The sequence below is a fragment of the Apodemus sylvaticus genome, chromosome 20 (genome assembly GCF_947179515.1).
Source record: "Apodemus sylvaticus chromosome 20, mApoSyl1.1, whole genome shotgun sequence".
Lineage (NCBI taxonomy): Eukaryota > Metazoa > Chordata > Mammalia > Rodentia > Muridae > Apodemus > Apodemus sylvaticus.
In genome coordinates this window covers 24,386,645-24,409,794 of record NC_067491.1, presented here as the reverse complement: position 1 = coordinate 24,409,794, position 23,150 = coordinate 24,386,645, and the positions used below count along the sequence as shown (strand labels likewise).

At 36.1% G+C, this 23,150-nt stretch overlaps 1 protein-coding gene across 4 annotated transcripts in view; it reads right to left on the bottom strand.

Annotated features, from left to right (window-relative positions):
- Nucleotides 1–23,150, bottom strand: part of Nav3 (neuron navigator 3) — a 324,118-nt gene that overhangs the window by 187,366 nt on the left and 113,602 nt on the right. For all 4 annotated transcript variants that reach the window (XM_052165326.1, XM_052165327.1, XM_052165329.1 and 1 more), the window contains exons 4-5: nt 16,205–16,277; nt 13,120–13,351 (exon numbers count right to left, since the gene is read on the bottom strand). In XM_052165326.1, coding sequence (XP_052021286.1) covers nt 13,120–13,351; nt 16,205–16,277 — 305 coding nt within the window. The remainder of the gene's footprint in view (nt 1–13,119; nt 13,352–16,204; nt 16,278–23,150) is intronic.

The following is a 23,150-nucleotide window of genomic DNA, read 5'->3' as shown; positions in this document are numbered from 1 at the left end:
ACTTTGAAAAGCAGTTCATTAAAAAACTCATTGTATGAGTTTATGAAACACACTCGTTACTGTTAATACCTAATAGGACATAATTTTTATAAGAAGTTTACAGTATGATGTTTTTATTTAAAGAAAGCTGTGCACAAGAGTTTAACATAATATTTTTATTTAAAGAAAGCTGTGTGCAAGAGTTTAACATTAAATAGAATTAATTTCCAGTAAAGGAAAACCTTAAAGTTTCTGATAATTACTAAACATTTTAAATTATATTTAACTACTTTAGAGTATGTATGTGTGTCTGTACATGTGGGTGCATGTGTGTGTGTGTGTGTGTGTGTGTGTGTATGTATGTGTGTGTGTGCATGCATTTTACAGATTCATTTATGCCATAGAATGCAGGTGATATCAGAGGATTATTATGATATTGGCTTTCCTTTGTCACCTTGTAAGTCTGGGATTTGTATTTAGGAGGTTTTCCAATCTGTACACTAGTGACTATATCCACTAATACATACCACGGTCCCATAGGCTCGGAGATTTGAACTTATGACGGCTTCCATTCTGTGTACTAGTGACTATATACACTGATACATTCCACTAGTCCCCACAACCATTTGTTTTTTAAATCAAATACCTCGTTAAAAGAAATATAAGGCATGATTATTTAAATCAAGTCTGAAAAATAACTCTTGATCTGTAAAACACAAATTTGTACTTCAAAATTATGTCTATGTCGCTAAAAGTTGAAGAGATGGTGTTTTGAAAAATAAGAGTCAGACTCTATAGATCCAGTTGCCTGTTGGTATACCCAATGTAGCTAAGGGTAGATGCTTTCATGGAGAGTAACTTCCTAGGGGAATTATAACCTAAATAACCACACCTAGAGTAAATGAACAGTCTTTAGTAGTTGCCAGGACCTTGGAGAAGCATAGAGGTACCAGCATCAGCATGAAGTGTCATTGGTACCTTATTGTAATTGATCAATCCTCTGTTGCTAAGCAGAGAGGATTTAGGCAAGAGAAGCATTTCTTCCGGTAGTATGTTTTGTTCTCTGTCTGCACGCGCCTGCATTGTGAAGATGTGGCTTTCCTACAGCCTGGAGTAAAGGGAGCACATTCTCATCTGGAAGGCATTTTCATGACGATAGAGCGCATGTTTTTCACATCCATTGTTTTATACATTGCTCTTTATGTACAAAACAATCTGTATTTTAACTATACCATGAACAAGTGCTAAGCTATGATGGTGTCAACAAAATCATAGAATAAATGTAAAATAAATAAGCTGTTCCAATGCAATCAAGTAGAAATTAAGTAAATAAATACAAATAAAATTTCAAAAGCAAGCAAGTTGAGGAAATCTCTTGCCCCCCCCCCCGCCCCCACCCCAGGAAGAGGACCACCTACAATTTAGGGAGCTGTTCTTAAACTTTCTGTGCTGAACATAGACAAGGCCAATGAACATGACAACAAAACAGTAGGCTTTCCAGTAACTAAAGGCTAGCTCATCGTTTCAATGAATGTTTCAAGAAATAACATAATTCCGCCGTTCAATTATGAAAAGGCAATAGCAAGTTGTAGAAATATTAAGTGATTTTGCCAAAGTCTATTTGGCTTCATGGCTGTATTTCTGATTTGTTGTAAAGTATATTTTACATGCTGATCATTTTTGTAAAAATACCTCTAATTACTTCATTCAATTCCTTGATACTTGGCATCTTCCATTTATCTCTTGCCTTGGGTAAACAAGTATACATTCTCCCCCTCTTTTGTTCTGTTTGATTTTCTGAGTGATGGTCACTCTACATAGTTTACGCCAGCCTGGAATGCCGTATGTCATTCAGGCTGGCCTCTAAGCCATGAGCCTCCACTGTCAGTGTCCTAAAGGCTGGGGTTATAAGGAACCCCTACTGAAATGTATGAGGCCGTTATCATGGACAACACTTGGGTTTTGTTCATTACACAACTTTCTAATGCCTTGGTATCTACTATGTTCTCTATTTGTTACCTTTCCTTGTCTCAGCTACCTGATCCTTACACCAACACTCTTGCCAATTTCCCTTACTTTCAGTCCATATCTTTCCCTCAATTCTTAAAGGCATGATCTTCTCAGGACATATTATTGCCTGCTTCCTCAAGCAATGTCATCTCTTCAATTCAGATTAAGATTCCATCTAAATTTCCTGCATTAACATCTTGATATAGCAACATTTATATCAGGTATCTAAACGATTTGCCCAACAACATCATCCTTAAGCTCATCCACCACAACTAATTCACAATTTGTCTTCATTCACCTCCAAAATTCCAATATGTTTTTTCTATTTATTTATTTTTATTCATAGTATCATTATTTACTCTGTGTGCTCATAAATGGCCTTTCCCTTTCCCACTAAGTCCCTGAAGATGAGTCAGTATGGAGTCATGCTGCTAGACTACCAACCAAGCTGCCCTTAAATTCTTCTTCAATCCTCATGTTTACTAAACTGACTCATTCCCTCGGTGTTTGTATAACACACAGGTGACCAACAAAATTGGCATCACCTGGGACTTATAAGAAACATACAATCTCAAGTCCCAACACATACGTTATGAATCTGAACTTGCATTACAACAGAGGCCTCATTATTTTCTCTATATGAGAAAATAATGGTACAACTTATTTCCACAGTGGAATATATGCTCATTTTAATCACTCTTATGAACTTCACATAAATGCTTTGAGAAAAAGTTACTTCTTAGTAATGAATAAATAAGATTCATTCCATTCATAAGGGGGAAAATACACACAGCCAAGGGATAATTGACTTAGTGCTATGACCCTCTCAAAATAAGATTATGTCCATTCATTCATTAAAATAGGTGCATAGTGACCTCTGACCATGTATAGATTCAACATGCAAAAGGCTTAATTTATTAAAGGATTAAATGGCAATACATGGCACTTTACTTACAGAAATACATTTCCTAAAGTCATGCATAGGAAAATGGGAAGGGGTAGATGGGGAAACAGGGGGAGGGAAGAGGGCTTATGGGACTTTCGGGGAGTGGGGATCCAGGAAAGGGGAAATCATTTGAAATGTAAATAAAAAATATATCAAAGAAAAAAAGAAAAAAATATGATTTCATCATAAAATGTATAGCTGGATATATAATGGAAATTACATTTATTTCAAGCTTATATATAGAAACACGCAAATGGAAAGGTAGGTGGGCAAAGAGTGATGTGTGAAATGTTTACTGTCAGTGCATAAACCAAAAGCCCAGGAGGAAAGAGCTAGTTGAGTGTTCATAACTCAGAGGCTGGAGGTCGGCCACCATGGCTGCCTCTTCAGTCACTATTCCCTCTGCCTGTTTCACCACCTGTTAATGACCTTCATATGGTTATATACACACATTTTTTTATGAGAACTCAATTAGCAATTCTTTAGAATGAGTGCCTAGGATAAATACATCATATAATAACTGAAATGAACATGTAATGGAATTCATATTCACACTGAAAATTCCAGGAGGGTCTAAAATTCTGATGAATCCTGCAAAAACAGAACATTATTTCTCAAACATGAGCCTGTCTCCTGATGCTTCATTATCTTCCCAAACCACATCCCTTGTTTTATTCCAGTCACTTTGGATATTCTAGTATTCTTACTCAAGAGTCCACATGTATAGTCCTTTTTGTTCAAGGTCTAAGGCTTCAAATATGGTTCCTGGTCCCTAAAGTGAACTCATTTCCAATGTTACAGGATATTATTTACTCTTATTAATTCCTGAAGTCAATACTGTGAACCCCTTAAGAACCTTCACCTACAATGAATCAGCAAGCACTGACTCAAGATGTTCTAAGAACTACAACTTCCAAAGTATTACTTAAATCTATGCATAACCAATGGTGTTACAATTTCAATACTATGTTTTATTCTATGCTATAGTGATTAAATGAAAATATAGATCACTATTATTTATTTCATTTTTATAAAATAAAAACACATTTATAAATTGGTAGATTTCAACAAGTGTCATATTTATAAAGAATTCATGTTCTAAAATTCACAAATAGTTGAAAGGGCTAGGATAAAATACCTCACAGGATAAGGCATTTCTTGGCAAAGTAATTTGCTTTTCATAGGTGGGAAAAAAACTGTTCTGGTGAAGAATAAATATAATAATCTCTCCATTAGATTTCTTTCTTTATTAATGTTTGGGACCTCCAAGTTCTGTGATGAGTGATGGGTTATTCTCTTTGTTTTCTACCCATTTCCTAAATAAATTCCTCATATTTGATTCGTTATTCTCTAATGTCTATGACTCCCAGAGTTCAGTTCTCCATGACTCAAAAGGGTTCCCAGAGCAATTCTCTTCAAAGTTTAGAAATAAGTCTCGGCTTATAAGATGTAGAATTCCTACAACCATAAGTTGATGTTTGCTCTCCTTCCTCAGTCTTAACTATCATCATACTCTGGACCAATTTCAAAGTAGAACACTCACTTGATACTCCTCCAGTGAGAGACACTCTAGCCCTGGCTGAAGAACTATTGGCAACTGATCATGCTAGTGAGGGAGGGCAAGCTCTTCTCAGGGATGTGGCTCCTGAAAAGATGTATGCTACCTTAGACCATCTTACACCAATGAACTTAAGGCCAGCTAAAGTAGACTTACTACATTTTGTTGTATTTGTTTGTTTTTGCTTATTTTTTAAAAGCATTTGAGATTGGGAGGGAAAATGAAGGGGGGGTTATAGAGAAATTTGAAGGGTATCAGTGCATTTGATCAAGTATGATGTCATATGTGTGTATGGAGCTCAATATAATTGACACATAAGGACACAAGAAGACCTACAGAGTCAATTCACCTGGGTCATGGGGGCTCACAGGATGGAACCACCAACCAAAGAGCATGCAGGGGCTGGGCCTAGGCCTTCTACACATATGTAGCAGATGTGCACTTCTTATGGGTCCACTAACAATTGGAGCTGAGGCTGTTTATGACCATTGGATCTCCTTCCTCTAGCTAGACTTCCCAATCAGACCTCAGTGGTACTGAAGGGTGGGGTGTTCCCCTTCCTTGAGGAGAAGGAGATGGGGTAATATGGGAGGGATTTGTGTAGTGGGCCTGGGAGGACAGGAAGGAGGTGGGAGTTGCTGTGACTGGTGCATGCAAAGCTACCAAATAAAAATAAATAAAGATTGACAGATTATTTTAAAATCAAGATTCTTCCTTTACTATGAAAAGGTCACTCCTATGAGAGACCCTTGCAAACTCTTATAAAATGGTGATTGACTAACGGTTTGCAGAAAAAGAGAACAGCTTCAAAAAATGATTACATTTTTTGTATCTTCAAGCAATATATGTTTCTTCAAAAACTACATAAGACATTTTGCTATTATTTGCACTTCAGAATATGTGCCAAAATTCTATGGACACATACCTAGGTTTTGCTCATTTATTTATTTCACTAAGCCATGCATGAATTAGAAACTCAGCTTCCACCACACATTTCTGTTTAGTAGCTGGGTGGCTGAAATAACATCTTCGTGGTATTTAAGACAGGTTAGAGTGATAACTTATGCAACAGATAATGAGGCCACCTGCATGGCCCACTGTTGTGGGATCTTAAACCAGGAACTAAAGAGAGTGATCCCTGGGCAAGGATATTGCAGCATCAAGTCTTTGCTATTTTGGAATATTGAACTTCGAGATATAGGACACTCAGGAAACTAAGCTCCTATTTCCCATTCTGTGTCATCATACATTACATTTTCACAATTATTTCCTCCATACACAGCTTTTAGAAAATCCCCTGTCATTCTGTAACTATTTTTCATCTATATATTTTTGGTGCATAGTAAAATTACATCTCATACATTGAGAACTTAATTACAAAAGCTTCCTGAAATATAACCACCTAAAGAATAAATTAAGCTCTAGAAATGGACTAAGCTACTTTTCTGATTCAAAAATTAAACCAACTTTGGCAAAGACCATCTAGGAAGTGAAAAAATGATTAATATTATTAGAGACTGAAAAGACATAGTAGTTTAGTACAGAGTATATTAATAAACTATCTACTAATCTATTTTTTCATGTAAATAATCCCTTATTATCAAAATTATAAAATAATTATTTAATTTCACATCTCTGAAGTTTATGTCAATTTTCATAAGCTATGCTTTGAGTTTTTATCCTTGGGCTGTTTCCATCTTATTGTGAAGTATATATGATTATCAGCCCATGTGAGTTGATGTGATTAAATCATGGCTGGGTTTCAAAACATTTCTCATGTTATGGTCTGGTCAGGTCTACCTCTCAGCCTTGGAGGAAGAGAAGGCTAGAGTGAAATACAACTTATAATACAAAGAGGTTAATCAAAGAGGGTTTGGAGACAAACAATGGGCAAGATAACAGGGAACTCTGGAGGGGAAGGAAAGAAGAAAAGACTGGAATTGGGCTTTGTACAGACATAGCTGATTAAATCCTCATGTCTGAGATGGCTTCGGTTGCTAAATGTTTGTCCCTCTAGACTGGATTCTAGGTGTGCCCACTAGGCTTCTGATTACAGAATGATTGTCCATATAAGTTAATGATAGGAACACAGAACAACAGTCACACAGGTAGGATTATTATAGTTTTGAAGTCAGTCCCATTTTCCATTTTAAGTCATTAAGTTTCAATTTGGGGGAACCATTCATTGTTCATGAGGAAAGTGATTACCATGCAACAAACTCACAAAATATAAGATTGCAAATAAGATAATCAAGTCTATGTGTTTATGATTTGAGAACAAAAATCAAGTATAATTGAAACACAAGTTCTTATACTTGGAAAATGTTTATATAAAATATATAAATAAGGCACTAAAACTTCCTGCTCTTCATTACATATAAATCTGTTCATACAGTCTCTTGTACAACCTTAATTAATTTTAGAGGTGAGAACATGAGTCTTTGAGAATCTTAATTCTTGTAATCCCACTGGCAACCTCTAGGCAAGTCTGAAACTCACGTGGGCACACTCATTAAAACACAAATCATAGAGACATGTCTTTGAAGGAACAGAAGTGCCAGCAGTTGTTTAGTCTTTAAATAATAGAATCAATATATAAGCACAAACTATATGCATCATAGATATTTACATGAACATCTGTGCATTTGCACACACTGTGAGTGTGTGTACATGTACACATATGCAGGTTTGCTTTTTAATATTAACACCAACAATCTTCTTGGTTTCCCAGTGCTATAAAAGAACATTTTCTCTTCATTTATATGTGCCTAGGGATGAAAAGATCATGCTTTTTGTGTCCTTAAGATTCATAAATTTTCCTCCTTGTTTTCCTTTTCTTAAAGCTTTGAGTCCTTGACTTAAGAAAGAACACACTATAGACCACAACATAGAGCTGAATAAAGGAACTAATTGAAGCCAGGTTCCCGAGAGCTTAAATTACCAAAGCTTCCCTGTCATCCTAAATTAAAGCTCCTTATATACATTTCATGATTTATAACCCCAGGACAAAAAGCTGAAAAGCATCCCAGTTTTGGAGTGCATCTCTCTGGAGGAAATAATGTTTCCTGGAATAGAAACCCTGAGAGACAAATATCCTCATGGAAGGGAGCCCTCAGAGCAACACGTGTGGCCAGGGTCACGGAGCCCGAGAGGCCTCCTGGGGGAACTCAGCGTGCTCACCCATTGCTTCTGCCCATCAGCCTGTGTGTTCTGCAGGAGCAGCTCCATCCACATGGGAAGTGAATGGCTTTGTTATTGGCTCCCCAAAATTAAAATTAAAAATAGCAATTGACCACACTAGGGGATAATCTCCCAAGTTCTAAAATAGTACTTTTTTCTACTTAAAAGAGTTAAGATGATCACATCTTTACTACATCTGTCATCCCCATCCATCTTAACTTCTTTACACATGATTTACTTCTCTTCCAGTGCTTTTACATGTCAGTTCTATAATTTATTTCTCCATATGATTTAATGTGTTAGGTGCTGAATGCCAACAATAATCTAACAATAGGGTTGGAAATCATTTGATCATCTCAACTGAAATTAAGTGAAAAAACATTTTTATGAAAAAAACTTATAACTTTTTAATAAAAAAAAGATTATCTTTCCTGTATGCTATCATCTTAACAGCTCATATAAACTAGATTAGTATATTTTATTATCTTCTTGATTACTATATCTTACAAGATATTCCCCCAAAATCTAACCCATTCCTTAACTTAGTATTACTGGTTGTATCCATGTTCTGGGAAATGTGTGTGGGTTCCCTGGGAGAGTAAACTGTGGCCTTTCCTGCAGAGCTAACTATCCAGCCCCAAGGGTGGTATTTTCTTTATTTTTTGTTAGTCATGCTATCAATATATTTACTAGACTCTAGTTAAAACTGAATAAATACGCTATGCTGTTAATTGTAAATTAACTGTGTCCTTTCTAAATACAACTAGATTTGTTATCTTGTTTGGCTCTTCTAAGCAAAACATAACACAGAGGAGAGGAGTCATAGTCATGAATGGCCTTCAGCTGTCAGTGACATTACAAAGCAAATGAACTTCATTCATTCATGCCATTGAGTTTTACAATGCTCCAGATGGTGACAATCTTGGGATTCCTTCTATGTCATTTTGACTGCAGAAATCACATCCAGAATCAGAAAAGGGACCATGGACATAGGCAGCAATACCAGTAGTACTGAGTATCATAAACAGCATAAGATTAGCCTATTATCTATAGCCTATTATCTGCAGTCGAAACAAAGTTCTCTGTGCATCTCAATAGTCTCTGATTATTCTAAGGTCCACATTGAGACTATTTCTGAATATTGTGAGTAACTCAAAAATGTATTTTAATTAACATATAGTAAATTGATGAATTTATAAAATTTTAACTTTAAAGGTGTCAAAATTATTACCATGAATCTTTTTCAATACTTCCCCTTAATTTGCAATTTAAATTAGACACATAGAAGTGTGTACATTTGTGGGATACAGAATGTTGTTTCAGTACTTGCAAACATTTCATAATGATTACATTCGGATGCATAGTATGTTTACCACATTAGACATACATCATTTTTGTGTGTTATGAACATGCAAAATCCTCTCTACTAGCGATTTTGAAATAGTCAATCAGTTGCTGCCATCCTGTGAGCTATAAAACATTGGAAATTGTTACTCCCACCCATTGGAACCTTGTCATTAGCCTGCACAAGAGTGACTTGCTAACATGGCCTAAACCTCCAGTTCTGAGGACCACTTGCAAGATTCATACCAGGGAATAAACATATGCCAGGCAAATTAAGTGCTATATACACATACATATGACTTCTTCTAACATTATATTTTATTTTCTTTAGCTAGTAAAGAGACTGAAACAAAGGATGTTGAGTGCTATCTGTTAAAAGTAACTGGAGTTACAGGGGTTTCCCAGTAAATCTCTACAGGATTTTCCAGTGTTGGAACATGTCTGGAAGGGATGATCTTGTTTGGGTAAATTTATGTAGGAAGACCAATTTTAACTGTGTTTGGGGCAAATCTCTGTGTAGGGATCGTGGACGGTGTTAAATGGGGATAGAGTACTAAGTCACTCACTCCTGACTGTGAGTACTATGTGAGCAGTTGCCTGCCTTTGACTTCCCTGCTACGATAGAGCCAAGCTCGAGTTCTTTCTCCTTTAAGTTGTCTTTAATCAGTGTTTGTTATTACAACAAGAGAAGAATAACTAATACAGAAGTTGTATTAGTATGGAATGAGTAGTCTTGGGACCCAATCTCATATCAAATTCAAGAGGTGAGCTCTTAATGATTAAATCTTCAGGTGTCTGTTGAAACCATGAGGACAACCTTGAGTTATTTTCGAAATGGCAAAGAAAACAAAATCCTTAATGTATATTGTTGAGATTTATATAATAATGATGATTTTAAATAAAAAAATATAAATGGAGCCAGGCGGTGGTGGCGCACGCCTTTAGTCTCAGCACTTGGGAGGCAGAGGCAGGCAGATTTCTGAGTTAGAGGCCAGCTTGGTCTACAGAGTGAGTTCCAGGACAGCCAGGGCTACACAGAGAATCCCTGTCTCGAAAAACCAAAAAAAAAAAAAAAAAAAAAAAAGATGGCGGTGGTGGTGTACGCCTTTAATCGCAGCACTTGGGAGGCAGAGGCAGGTGGATTTCTGAGTTAGAGTCCAGCCTGGTCTATAGAGTGAGTTCCAGAACAGCCAGGACTACACAGAGAAACAAAACCAAAATAAATAAATAAATAAGTTGATTAATTAATTAATTAATTAATAGATGGAAATTCATAAATAAATCTGCCCCATGACTTTTTTATTACTCTGCAAAGAAAAAATAACTTTTGCTAACTATGCAGAGTATGTGAAATTTTCATTAAAACCATGCAGTTAGAAAGAACTTTGAAATTAATACAAATATAAATCATATTTAAAGCTCAGACCTTTATCAATAAAGATAAATGTGATTGTAGATTTTCTGTCTTGATTATCTTGATTTTAACAGAAATACACTATTGCTTTCTTATCTATGTTACAACTATTGGCTTTAAAATATGCTTAAGGAGCATTGTTATAATAAGTTCATATAAATTTGAACTTTATATTCAAATTCATGGACATTAGATTCATATGAAAAAAATAAATATTGATGATTGAACCATAATACTGTGTTTTTCAAAGTGTGTTAGCAGAGTATTCACAAACTGACACTTAACACATCAGGGTCATGAACACTACACTTACAAAAGTAGGTATATTAAAAATGTATTAAATTATATATCAATTCAAAAACTATGATACTCCATAGCTTCAGAATGTCCAATATAACTGCACAGTTCACTGAGCTGTACAGACTTGGGTCTGGCTAATTTTGATATATGATTTTTTGTGATATAAGTATTTTAAAATAACATTTCAATAAAACCTAATTAAAGTATGTTAAACCTAATTGAGTTTAACATAATAAATATCAAAAGTTTATCTGGTCTCAAATGAAAATTATAGAAAGAGTACTTTTATTAAACTCCTACAGCAAAAAATACTTTATTGCTCCCTGAATGGCATGAGTATAGACAATTTATATTTTAAAATAACATATAATTTTAAAGAACTCATGCACATCTACAAAGAATCAAAAATATATTTATCCCACAAAGTTCAGAAGTATCAAGAAATTCTAGACGAGAAATTTTGCATAGCAGACTTAAGAACAGAGTCAGGAAAAGTAGGACCAATGGCACTTTATCTCTTTCAGAGTCAGTATGCTTTGTATAAAATCACAGTATTTATACTACACTTCCACTATTCTTGCCTCCTGCCCATTCAAATCACTTAAATCCACCTCTTGGAGGTACTTAGTTGTCAGTTGGAAGAACACAGGTCCCCTTGCCAGCCGTGTAAACACAAATAATAATAAACGATGTTTCTTGTTTCTTTTTTAAGCTTAAAATACAGGAACTTTCATCATCATATCTTGTTCAATCTGGTTTTGTTTGGTTTCCCTTTCATTCTGATGCAATTTCTCTAGACATCACAGAAAGCCAAGATGTCCTTAACAATTAAAGAGTTATCCATATTACCGAATTCAGAATAGGAAAAGCTATCCTCATCATTCCGTTGTACGATGAAATACATGGCATTTTGGTAAAATTCAGCTTTTTCGTCATTTACAAATCAATCGCTAAGCATATCATCGGATAAAGGAGATAGAATTTCCATGAACACATGGGAATAAAAGCTGAAAGTGGCAAAGTGGTGCCACAGAAAAGCTGGCTGACATTTCTAGAGCCGAACAAGTAACAGTTTGTAGGGGCAGGTTTCGAAAATTGTTTTGAAGTTTTAAAGTGTTTTCTCTCAAACACTGAATGTTCACAATCACGATTAGTTGAGTACTACTAGATTTTAAGCATGATTTTAGTGAAAGAAAATAGTACTTATATATGTTTGATATATTTATTTTTTCACATAAAGTACATTTTTATATCTTCCATCTTTAAGGACATATTATTCCTATTTAGGCGCCAGTAGAAATTGATCCACATATCCTGTCTTTCTTTAGGAATAAAGCTATCTATCAGTTGACATGAAAACTGTCAGCTGAAATCATATCTGTTGATCATTTTCTGATATTTCAAATGAGGTAACCTAAAGTTCTAGGTAGCTAATTCAACACTGACCGCATGCTACATGTATATACCTGGGAGTGTGATTAAAGTCCGTGATCTGATGACCGTAAGTGGAAAACATCCCCTTAGCTGATCAGTTTATTCCCACCAAATTTAAGCTTTATTATCTTAGTGTGTGTAAGTGCAAGTTAGAGTGATTTTTATGTGTACCACACGCATGCAGATGCTGACAAAGGCAACAGGCCTTTGGATCCCTGGAACTGAGCAGGTCTGAGATGCCTGATGTGGGAACAGGGAAAGAACCACTTACATTCAGTTACATATAAACAGCCACTGAGTTGTCTTTCCAGCCCTATCCTATATAATCTTGATGTAACTTCAGCCAGTTGAACAGTTTGAAAACGTTGAGTAAGGCTCTCCTGGCAAGAGGGTATTTCCTCTCTCTCCTACTAGGCTGCCTTTCAGATTTTACTTCCTAGTCAGCCCTACTAATCACATAGACTGTACCCACACAGACCAAAATTCAAGCTATATAAATACATGCATGTACATACATACACATACATAAACACAATGCATAATCTTTAAAATCAATATGTTCTCAAATAGTCAAAGATACTACTAATGATAGCCTTTGACTTTTGATGGATTTAATCAGCTCAAATTATCAATAGAAGATAACTAGCCCTCAGGATCCCAGGTATGTTGTATGTACTAATTGGCTGGAGGAAGAAATGATATGTCATTGCCTCCACCAAGGACACCATATAGGATTAGAAAATTAAAAAAAAAAAATTGTGTGCCCTAAGAACAGGATAGGTCTTTCTTGTCAGATCCGAGGAGAAGAGTTTTTGAGCCTTACTCCCACAAGTCACATATCTGGGTCACGTGAAAATAAAGGCACGTAGGCAATCATGAACTCAGGATAACATAGAAAGTCAAACTGTGTCTAACAGACTCATTTTAGATACATTCGCCACCTCCTTTCCTTACCTGGACTGCATATCTTGCTGGGGTTTGGCCTGGCTGGCTTCTGGCTGAGGAGCTGTGTGGGTCACTCGCTGCTGAAGCTCTGCCAAGGACTGGTAATACTGCTGTTGTTGCTGGTGCTGCTGCTGTTGCTGCTGCTGCTGCTGCTGTTGCTGTTGATGGTGCTGCTGCTGCTTGTAGCGCGACAAGCTGAAAAAGAGCCCTAGGATGGCTTTTAGGTTCCCATTTCTTATTTCTGTACCAAATGGAAAAATGTAAAACACGGTCAGATACATTTAAGTTGATTTCCCTGTATGGAAAAAAAAAGTCTAGATGCAGTCCTCCTAAACCAGATCTATGAGGATGAAAACATAAGCAGGTCCTCTTATTCCCAGTTTCAGTTGAATCTAAATGTCTCAACTCTGCCAATGTTACAAAGTGGCTTGCGATAACAGGAGAGGGTTCGGAGCAGAAGGAAGAAATACCACTACACAAAGATGCTCTTTGGGTTGTGGTTTTGCTCACTCTTGGAAGAGGATGTGTTCACTGCCTTGGGGTAACCATTTGGTTTTGTACACTGCTTCCCTCCCCAGTGTACATAGCTGTTTCCCACACAGACTTGGCTAGGGAGAAATGACACGACTTAAATATCTATCATCTTGCAGTTACAAATAATGATGTTGTGAGTACATCTCATAAGATCAAATTGGGCTTACAGAAATCAGCATTCTTTCCATGAGCCAGCCTGGTGACATATTTGGATGCATATATTTAAAATATGCACAGGTCTTGAAAGCATATATCATATCAATTTTTAGTTAAATGCATATTTTGTGCACTTGTGTTTCATGCTCTATGCTACTAGATAATAATGATTAGCTTATATAACTTAAAGGCTTTCATAAATACCAAGTGAAATATATAGGGCTCCTGTATGAGATTTTTCCAATGCTGTGTAATAAAGTTATATGCTCAAATTCATCTATGACACAAAGTTAATTTTTTACATAAACGTATAAGCTTGAAAATTTTATACAAGTACACCAGGTATTTTGAACCTAATCTACATTCACTTTCCAACTCTTCTCACACAAAACCCTCACCATGTCCCCATGACCCAGTCAGTCCCCTTTTCTTCTAAAGTTATATATAACCTTATTACCAGGAAATGTGATGTAAATTAACCCTGAAATAAGTTCCACATATGTCAGATTTTAAATAAAACTTGCTGTTTACCACTAGACTCCCCTGAAGTGCCATGCGCCCTTCTAGAGTTTAGGTCCGCTAACGAGATCTGTGGGTTTTGCTCACTGATGACTTATAAGTTAACTCTAACTATTTAGTTTAGTTGAATCCATCAAAGTATCCCTAGGATCGATCCTTTTCTCTACCTTAGACATTCCTTATAATCTCCATAAGTATGAGAGTCTGAGAGTCATTTTGATCAATGAGGCCACCGTGAGAAAATTTTGATTGGTTTATTTCTTCCTGTGTACTTAAGTGATCTCATTCAAAATGTTTTTCCATTCCAGTCTTTTTATGTGTGCCGAATTTAGGATGTATTTATTGACAATGCACATATTTTTAAAGATGAACCAAAATCAGTAGATTTATATTATTAAAATTGGTGTGTGATATGGAAGAGATATAAAATGAACAGTGAAAGAATTACTTGCTTTCTTTTGGCTACTTATACAGCAAAATCTAGTCAGGGATGAATTTTATTCAAATTCCATTGTAAGTAATAGAACCAGCAGTTAGATTTTAATCTCAGCCTGTTAGCCACAGAAAATGTAACTGATTATAAACCATAGTGTTTATTTCACGTAAACATAAAAGCCTAATGGAAAATTAAAATATGGAAAAAAACTGAGAAAGTAAAACAATTCTATTAAATGCCTATCACATTGAAAAAAAGTCAAAATAATTTTATTCTAGTAATGACAAAATTTTAAAACTTTAAATTCTTCAATTTATAATTTTCATGACAGAAAAGTTTTCCAAGGCAAATTACTTGCAGGGAAGGTTAAAATAATAAAGTAGTATCTAGAATACATAAGAAAATTAAACATATTAGCTGCTTAATTACTGTCAGTACGACAGGACTTACTATTTCAAATTTTTGTAGTTTTGGAAATTTTGTAAATGTTTCTTACTAATACTTTAAAATCACTTCTTATTTAGGACTAGATATTTCACTTATAGTCCATTTAGACAAAAACTTTCTTATCACATATTAATAACTATGATAACTAGTAATCTTATTTTAATATGATTTATTAATAAATATAATGAATGAATAAAATATAATATATTTATTAAATATGTTAATGTTAGAGTTAATAAATAAACAGATGGAGTGAAGGAAAGAAATGTGTAGCAATTTGATGAATACTTGCTGGGAGGACACAGGAATAGAAACTGTTTCATTTTAATTATGGCAAAGTCTGTGCTATACATACATGAAGTAGAGTTTTGAAAATGTCACCTTTACATGTGGAAGAAAGCCTCTGAACCCGGAAATAAATGAGGAAGCCAGGTCAAATTTGTTTTCATGTTGTTACATCGCAATTTATTGTAATTTGATTTTCACTAAAATTAAATGTCAATCTGACCTGTAATGATTTCACAATATTTACAAAGAGTACTTACTAATAATGTCAGTCTAAGTATTTAATAACTTATTGTGCCACTTATGAATACTTGCACATATTTGACTGTCATTAGCTTGGTCATATCTTAGAAGCATTATTGGAAAAATATTTGTACAGGAATTGTACTATTTAATCACATTCATATCCATGTATTACCAGGATTGACATAATCATCTATCCATCTACTTAAGAAGTTAAAAGTCTCTGTATTAGCGATAATCTATAAGTGCTATATTGATTATTTTCCAATCATACACTGACGTACAAAAATTTTAGAAAATGCGAAGTATTTAAATACTTAAAGTACATGCTAATACTACAAGCCATCGTGTTTGCTTTACACATCTATAAATTTCCATCATTGAGTAAGGGGATCTGCAATATTACATTTGTAACCTGAGCACTCTTTCAGAAAACACTGAAGCCACTTGTAACAACAGTATACAGTGTCTTACCTTCAGCAGATAGACCTTGAACATTTACTCCTCGGGCTGCTAGAAAACTGAGGCAGACATCCACATTTTCAATCTGTAACATGAAAAGCAGTAAAAAACCCATTTAGAGGATGACTCTTCAGTAAGCATTGGCGCTTACTGAAACAACGGAACAACTAAATAAGGGGGGCAGGCGAAGATGTAATACTTTACATTCATTTCATTCTAGAGAAAGTTGCCAGAGTTTTACTAGAATTGACTTGGCTGAATACAGAGTGACCATAAAGCCTCCATTGTCCACTTTGGTACTTGCAAACAATTGATAAAGGCGTAATCAAGAACAGCATTCTTGGGTCATGGCAACCCACCTACGTATCATAAAACTAGATCTGTGTTTTACAAATAAGTCTCAATGAAAACATCCATCTGCAATGAGACCGCAGCATTGCAATTACTAAGAATATTAGGATAAGAAATACTGAATTCTGTCAGAAGATATAAAGGAGAACTGTTCTGTGAAATAAATGAGGCATATTTTTTATTCTAAACCATAGGAAAAAACATTCTTTCAAAAGTTGTATTTGCATGTTCACAGTTAAGGGAGCCTGCAGTTAAATGCAAATACTATCGTTTTTCCTATCTTAAAAGGGTGCATGGATGTTAAGCACTCAGTTTAGTATGACAGCCAGCTCATAAACATTTAAAGTGAGTGGGGAAGGAAGACTCAATCTACCAGGCAAGAGGGTGTTCTCAATGTCAAGAAATGATTCAAGTTAGCCACCGAGAAAAAAAAAATGTTTAAAACTCAGAAATAAAGCCAAGGCATATACATTTACATTGAGAAAAAATATACTGATAAGAAAATATTACTGAAAGTACTTTGTTGAAAAAATAGAGCTGAAAATTTTGACCAGAGTGTGACCTAAAATAGTTCATTCCACCAGTAGCATCTGAGACTTCAGTGAGGGTATTGTGTTGAAATGTACCTCAGATTCTTTCCCAGGCTGATTTGCTATTAGAAAAAAAAGGATCCATCCCATCTGCAACCACCAAACCCAGACACTATTGCTGCCTCCAAGAAGAGCTTGCTGACAGGAGCCTGGTATGGTTGTTCCCTGAAAGGCTCTGGCAGCACCTGACCAATATGAATTCAGATCCTCACAGCCAACCATAGGACTGAGCATGGGTCCGATGATGGATAATCTAGGGAAAGGACTCTAGGCACTTTCAAGGGAAGAGTTGTTGATTTTATCTCATAATGAATAAAATAAAAATGTCAGTAGATAGGGGCCAGTTTAATCCTTTTACTTTTATATTTTACAAACAATTGGGTGACTTCAAATTCTGGAATCTGTACTCCTGAGTGGATATCCCTTCAATGAACTTCAATTTCCATCCATTTGATTGTAGAAACTTCACATACAGCCTACAGGAGGAGGGTCACATACCTCTTGCTTATGTGAACTGTAATATTATGTAACTCATGCATTTTGTGTTGCAACACAACAATATTGACATACATACACACATCTTTGTGGTAGTGTTACAAATGCATACATTCCGAGTTCCACGGATTTCTTATCCGGTGCATTAGTAGTCCATCAGTGTTCCAACTGATATAACTCGAAAGACTTCTGGTTTTCTACTATTGTATTAGCAAAGTGTAAGTCCTTTCTTCTCTTAGGGATTTATGTTTTAGTAGGGCAGAATGTCCACTTTCCCTCTTTCACATGTTAAATGTCATTATGACTAAACAACTATGGAAATACTAACAGGATATTAAAAATAAAATGTTAAGTTCCTATACACAATAAATATTTTTCAGAAGTATCAAAACATACAGGTAAGCTGAGCTTTGAAGCTTTTTGAGTCTATCCAAACATTTAATGGTGTTACAACCACCTAAACCTTTCAGGATGAAGTAAAAAACATTTGTATTTACATTCATGTTTCTGTGTCCACATATGTGCTGTGTGGAGGTTTCTGCAGAAACTAGAAGAGAGCATTGGATTATTTGAAGCTGGAGTTATAGATGGTGGTGAAGTACACTGTAGATACCAGAAATTGAACTCAGATCCTGCACCAGGCTCTATTAACCACTGATCCATTTCTCTAGCCTGAAAGTTCACAGTTTAAAATGTTTGTAATTACTATCTATATAATTTTACATCATTTTGGAGCACTGCCCTTTGGGTTCATATTATAGAATACTGGGTCGTTTGTTTATTCATTCAGTATTTATTACTGTATTTAAGAAAGATATACTGGTGTGAGGTGGAATCTCACAGCTGTTTTGATTTGCATTTCCCTGATGACTAAGGATGTTGGGCATTTCTTTAGGTGCTTCTCAACCATTTGGTATTCCTCAGTTGATAATTCTTTATTTAGCTCTGTATCACCAGTAAGAATGGTAGTACAGATCAAAAACTCAGGTGACAGCAGATGCTGGTGAGGATGTGGAGAAGGAGAAACACTCCTCCATTGATGGTGGGATTGAAAGCTGATAAAATTACTCTGGAAATCAGTTTGGTGGTACCTCAGAAAATTGGACATAGTACTAACGGAGGACCAGCTATACCTGGGCATATAATCCTGGGCATATATCCAGAAGATACTCCAACATGTAAGAAGGACACATGTTCCACTATGTTCATAGCAGTCTTATTTATAATAGCCAGAAGCTGGAAAGAACCCAGATGTCCCTTGACAGAGGAACAGGTACAGAAAATGTGGTACATTTACACAATGGAGTACTACTCAGCTATTGAAAACAATTCATGAAATTCTTAGGCAAATGGATGCAACTAGAAAAATATCATCCTGAGTGAGGTAACCCAATCACAAGAGAACACACAACATGTTATGCACTCACTGATAAGTAGATATTAGCCCTGAAGCTTGAAATACCAAAGACCATATGAAGTTCTAAAAGAAGGAAGACAAAAGTGTGGGTGCTTTGGTCCTTATTAGAAGGGAAACAAAGTATGCATGGGAGAAAATACAGAGCCAAAGTATGGAGCAGAGACTGAGGGAAAGGCCATCCAGAGACTGTTCCACCTGGGGATCCATCCCATATACAGTTACCAAACCCAGACACTATTGTGGATGCCAACAAGTGCTTGCTGGTGGGAGCCTGATACAGCTGTCTCCTGAGAGGCTCTGCCAGTGCCTGACAAATACAGAGGGGGATGCTCTCAGCCAAACATTGAACTGAGCACAGGGTCCCCAATGGAGGAGCTAGAGAAGGAACTTAAGAAGCTGAAGGTTTGCAGCCCCATAGGAGGAACACCAGTATGAGCCAACCAGTACCTCCATAGCTCCCAGGGACTTAATTGCCAACCAATGAGTACACATGGAGGGACCCACGGCTCCGGCCTCATGTGTAGCAGAGGATGGCCTTGTTGGACATCAATGAGAGGCCCTTGGACCTGTGAAAGCTCGTTGCCCTCGTATAAAGGAATGCCAAGTCAGGGAATTAGAAGTGGGTGGTTAGTGAGCAGGGGGAGAGGGGTTGGCTAGGGAGGGGTTTCAGAAGGGAGATGAGGAAAGGTGATAACATTTGAAATGCAAATAAAGAAAATATCTAATAAAAAAAGAAAGTAAGATATACTGTTCTAAAATATTTTAAGGAGCACTGACTAATTTTCCAATAATTTCATATACTCCTTTAATAATAGAGACCTGGTTTGAAAAACAACAGCCTGTTCACTCTTATACATTTATGTTTATCCTTAAAATCCTGTTATGGAAATATATGACTGCCAAATCAAACTGGGTTTCAAATGAGGCAAGAGGGGAAAATCATACTATCATTTTTTCAATTGCAAAACACTCAATTTTTTATTTTTGATTATTTTAACTGAGGGTTAATGTATTATAGATATAAATACAATGGTTACATTACAAACAGTTGAAGCTATTTATTTCAGTATTGAATAGTTGATTCCAAAGGAAAACATCTTTTTATTGAACTCATACACTAGGCTACATAATTTCTGACCTGTTTAACAGGAACACTGGTGTAACCTCTTCTAAGCAATGTACCTAGAGGAGTCTTTCACAACATTGACAGATTTAGAGCTTGTATCCCCACTGTTTTTTTTCATACTTGCTTATGGATATTTAATGAAAACTGCCTTTGCACCCTATGACTGAATATGATTAAGATTATCCTTGGAAGACATGTTTAAATCTTATTCATGATACAGGGATTAACACTATGTGATTAATTCATCTAGCAACTATTGACTGTTTATTATGAGCAAAGGGCTCTGTGGGATTGTGAAGGGTTATAAAAATGAATTACAAGGTCTTTGGCTTTGTGAGCTTATAAAATAGCTGCTGAGATGGTAAAGAGTCATACATCACTATAATACATGACACTGTATGATAAATTCCAAGAGATATATAAACAGGATTGCAGGGTACTGGAGAGAATGAAGCCGTCCATTTTCACTATAGATCTGCAGACACCTTCGCAGCATGTCATTTGGAATTGAGCAGTAATTCAGATTTTGATAAAGCTAGACTAGCAGCAGAGAGAGGAAGAAGACTTGTCAAGCAGAGCAACTACAAGGAAAACCGCTCAGGGGTTGTAAAAGAGAACTGAACAGTCTCGCTACCTTACAATGACACACATGGAGATTTCACCCAGCACCGAAAGGGTCGCTTTGCCCTTGGGTTCAAATACAACGGAAACAGAAAGATAAAGAGTCACAGTCCATCTGCAGGGAAGACACGACTGAAGGTTTATTTGTCTACAAGACGCACATCCCAGTTAGAGCATGTGTGAATGACTAGATACCCACGGATGTGAAGAACCAGTCAGAGAACTTAGCCCTCTCTGAAAGGACATTACATTACTTATTGGGATTTAAATTTATTCTTAATAACTTTACCTTGAGATAGAATCATGCCATATATCTCAGACCGGCCTTGAACTCCTGAGCCTCCTGCCTCAGCTATCCAAGTGCTGGGATTGCAGACTATATGCTACCATGCCGGGTATCATGTATGCTTCTGTTTCCCACAATGAGCTCAAATTAATTACAAATTAATTAAATAATTAAATCGCTTAACTAAATAATAAATATCATTGCCATGAAAGAAAATCAAAATGAGAAGTCTTGCTTTGATCAAAAGTGTGCACTAGTGGGTTTAAATAATCAGATTTTAGTCAAACATTCTAATCAAACACAAACTTGTCTGGAGAAATAAAGTAAAATATAGTAATTACTATGCTTTAGTTGAAAATTATATGATGGCTATTTTCACTTATTACTTTAGTAATTGCATTTTTTTTTTTTTTTGAGTTCAAAAGAAAAACCACAGTAGGGCAGGCAAACTGTAAATGTTAGGAGTTGCCCAGAGGAGGTTAATGGGTGAAGATTGGCTAGAAATTGTATGTGGCAGGGAAGAAGCTACATGTACAACAAATAAAGAGCCGTGTGTCGGGAGGGCCTTTAGAGAAACAATAAAAAGCCCCAGATGTTATGAAAACCTTTCTTACAGCACGTACAGAAAGAATAACATGAAAACTGAGAGGGTTTGCTTTTTTTTTTTTTTTTTTTTTTTTTTGAGTACTTCAGAGAAGTAGACCAACTTCTGAAGCCTCCTGGCTGTGACTGCATACACAACTCTGCCACAGCCAGATTTTCTGGGACGATGCTCTCATTGAAGGGCTAATCATCGCACCTGCCTCTTTAGAGTAAACCTGCCTTCTTAGGCTGGTGGCCCAGCCCAGCTGGGTGGGCTATTAGGCTTTCAATCAGGTCAGAGATTTCTATTCTCATTGGAACATTACCTTAATGGGCCTTTATGGCTGTGAGCACAACTCCCCCAAAGAGGTACCCTCCCTAACTAACCTCATTTAGAAACCAGATTCTGGACCAGAGCCCTCAAGCACAACTTATAGAGACATCTTTAAGTCCTCGGATGCCATTTAGAAATGTCTTTTGTTTATTCATTGACAAGTTCATAAATGAATAGTATGCATTCAGATTATTGCAGTCTCCCTCTCCCACCAACCTCTACTGTGTTCTCTTCTCCCTTCAACCCCTTCCTGATTCAGGACTTGTAGGAAACTCTATTTTTATAAATGAGAAATAAATTCCACTATAACATAAGATTTGTTATTCTATGAGGGACATAGACACTTAAAATGAAGTCAGAAAAGTTGATTTTTTTTTTCACTCAAAAAGGACAATGAGGGTATTTTCCTCAAAGGACAATAAAGTCTGAAACCTGCAAAGCGACTTTCTTCTAGAGGGAATTTTTGTATCAAATTATAATGAAAAAAAAGTACTGAACCAAGAACTGACCTGACATATGTATAGAAATATTCTATAGTTTACACAGCTCCATTTTGCTGCTTAAAAAGAAGTCTGCTCTTCCCAAGACAGGCTATGAGAGATGCACTAACTGAAGGCCTGTGGTATGAGATGAATCCGTGAAGGAAGCTGAGTGTCAGCTGGTCACAGTTAGAAAAACCCAAACCCGCGGCCCCTGAGTTCAGCATAGCTGGGGACACAGAAAACTGAGCCTCGCCCGTGTCTTTCCTCATAGCTCCTAAGTATCCACCAGTGTGAAATTCCTAAGAAGGTTAAGCGAACATTGAATCTATTTGAAGAATGCGTTGAGGAGGAGAGATTGTGCAAGGGCGGCTCAAGGGGTCAAGAATCTTGAAATCCGGAGCAATCTGGAGGCAGGAGATTGGACACAAGTGTGGGTTAAAGAGGAATACCCTCTATTATTGGACCAGGGGTCAAGGCTGACTACATAGCATGGTCTAACAGTGCCTTTTAGTTAAAGGGAGTGAAGTAACTATTTTATATAGTTTTATTGATGAATGGTAATTAATATAAATAAATTAATCATATTAATTGGTGAATATTTTTACAAATCAATTTTACCCATGCTTTCTGCCAATGACTTTTTTTATTTTTATTAGATATACTCTTTATTTACA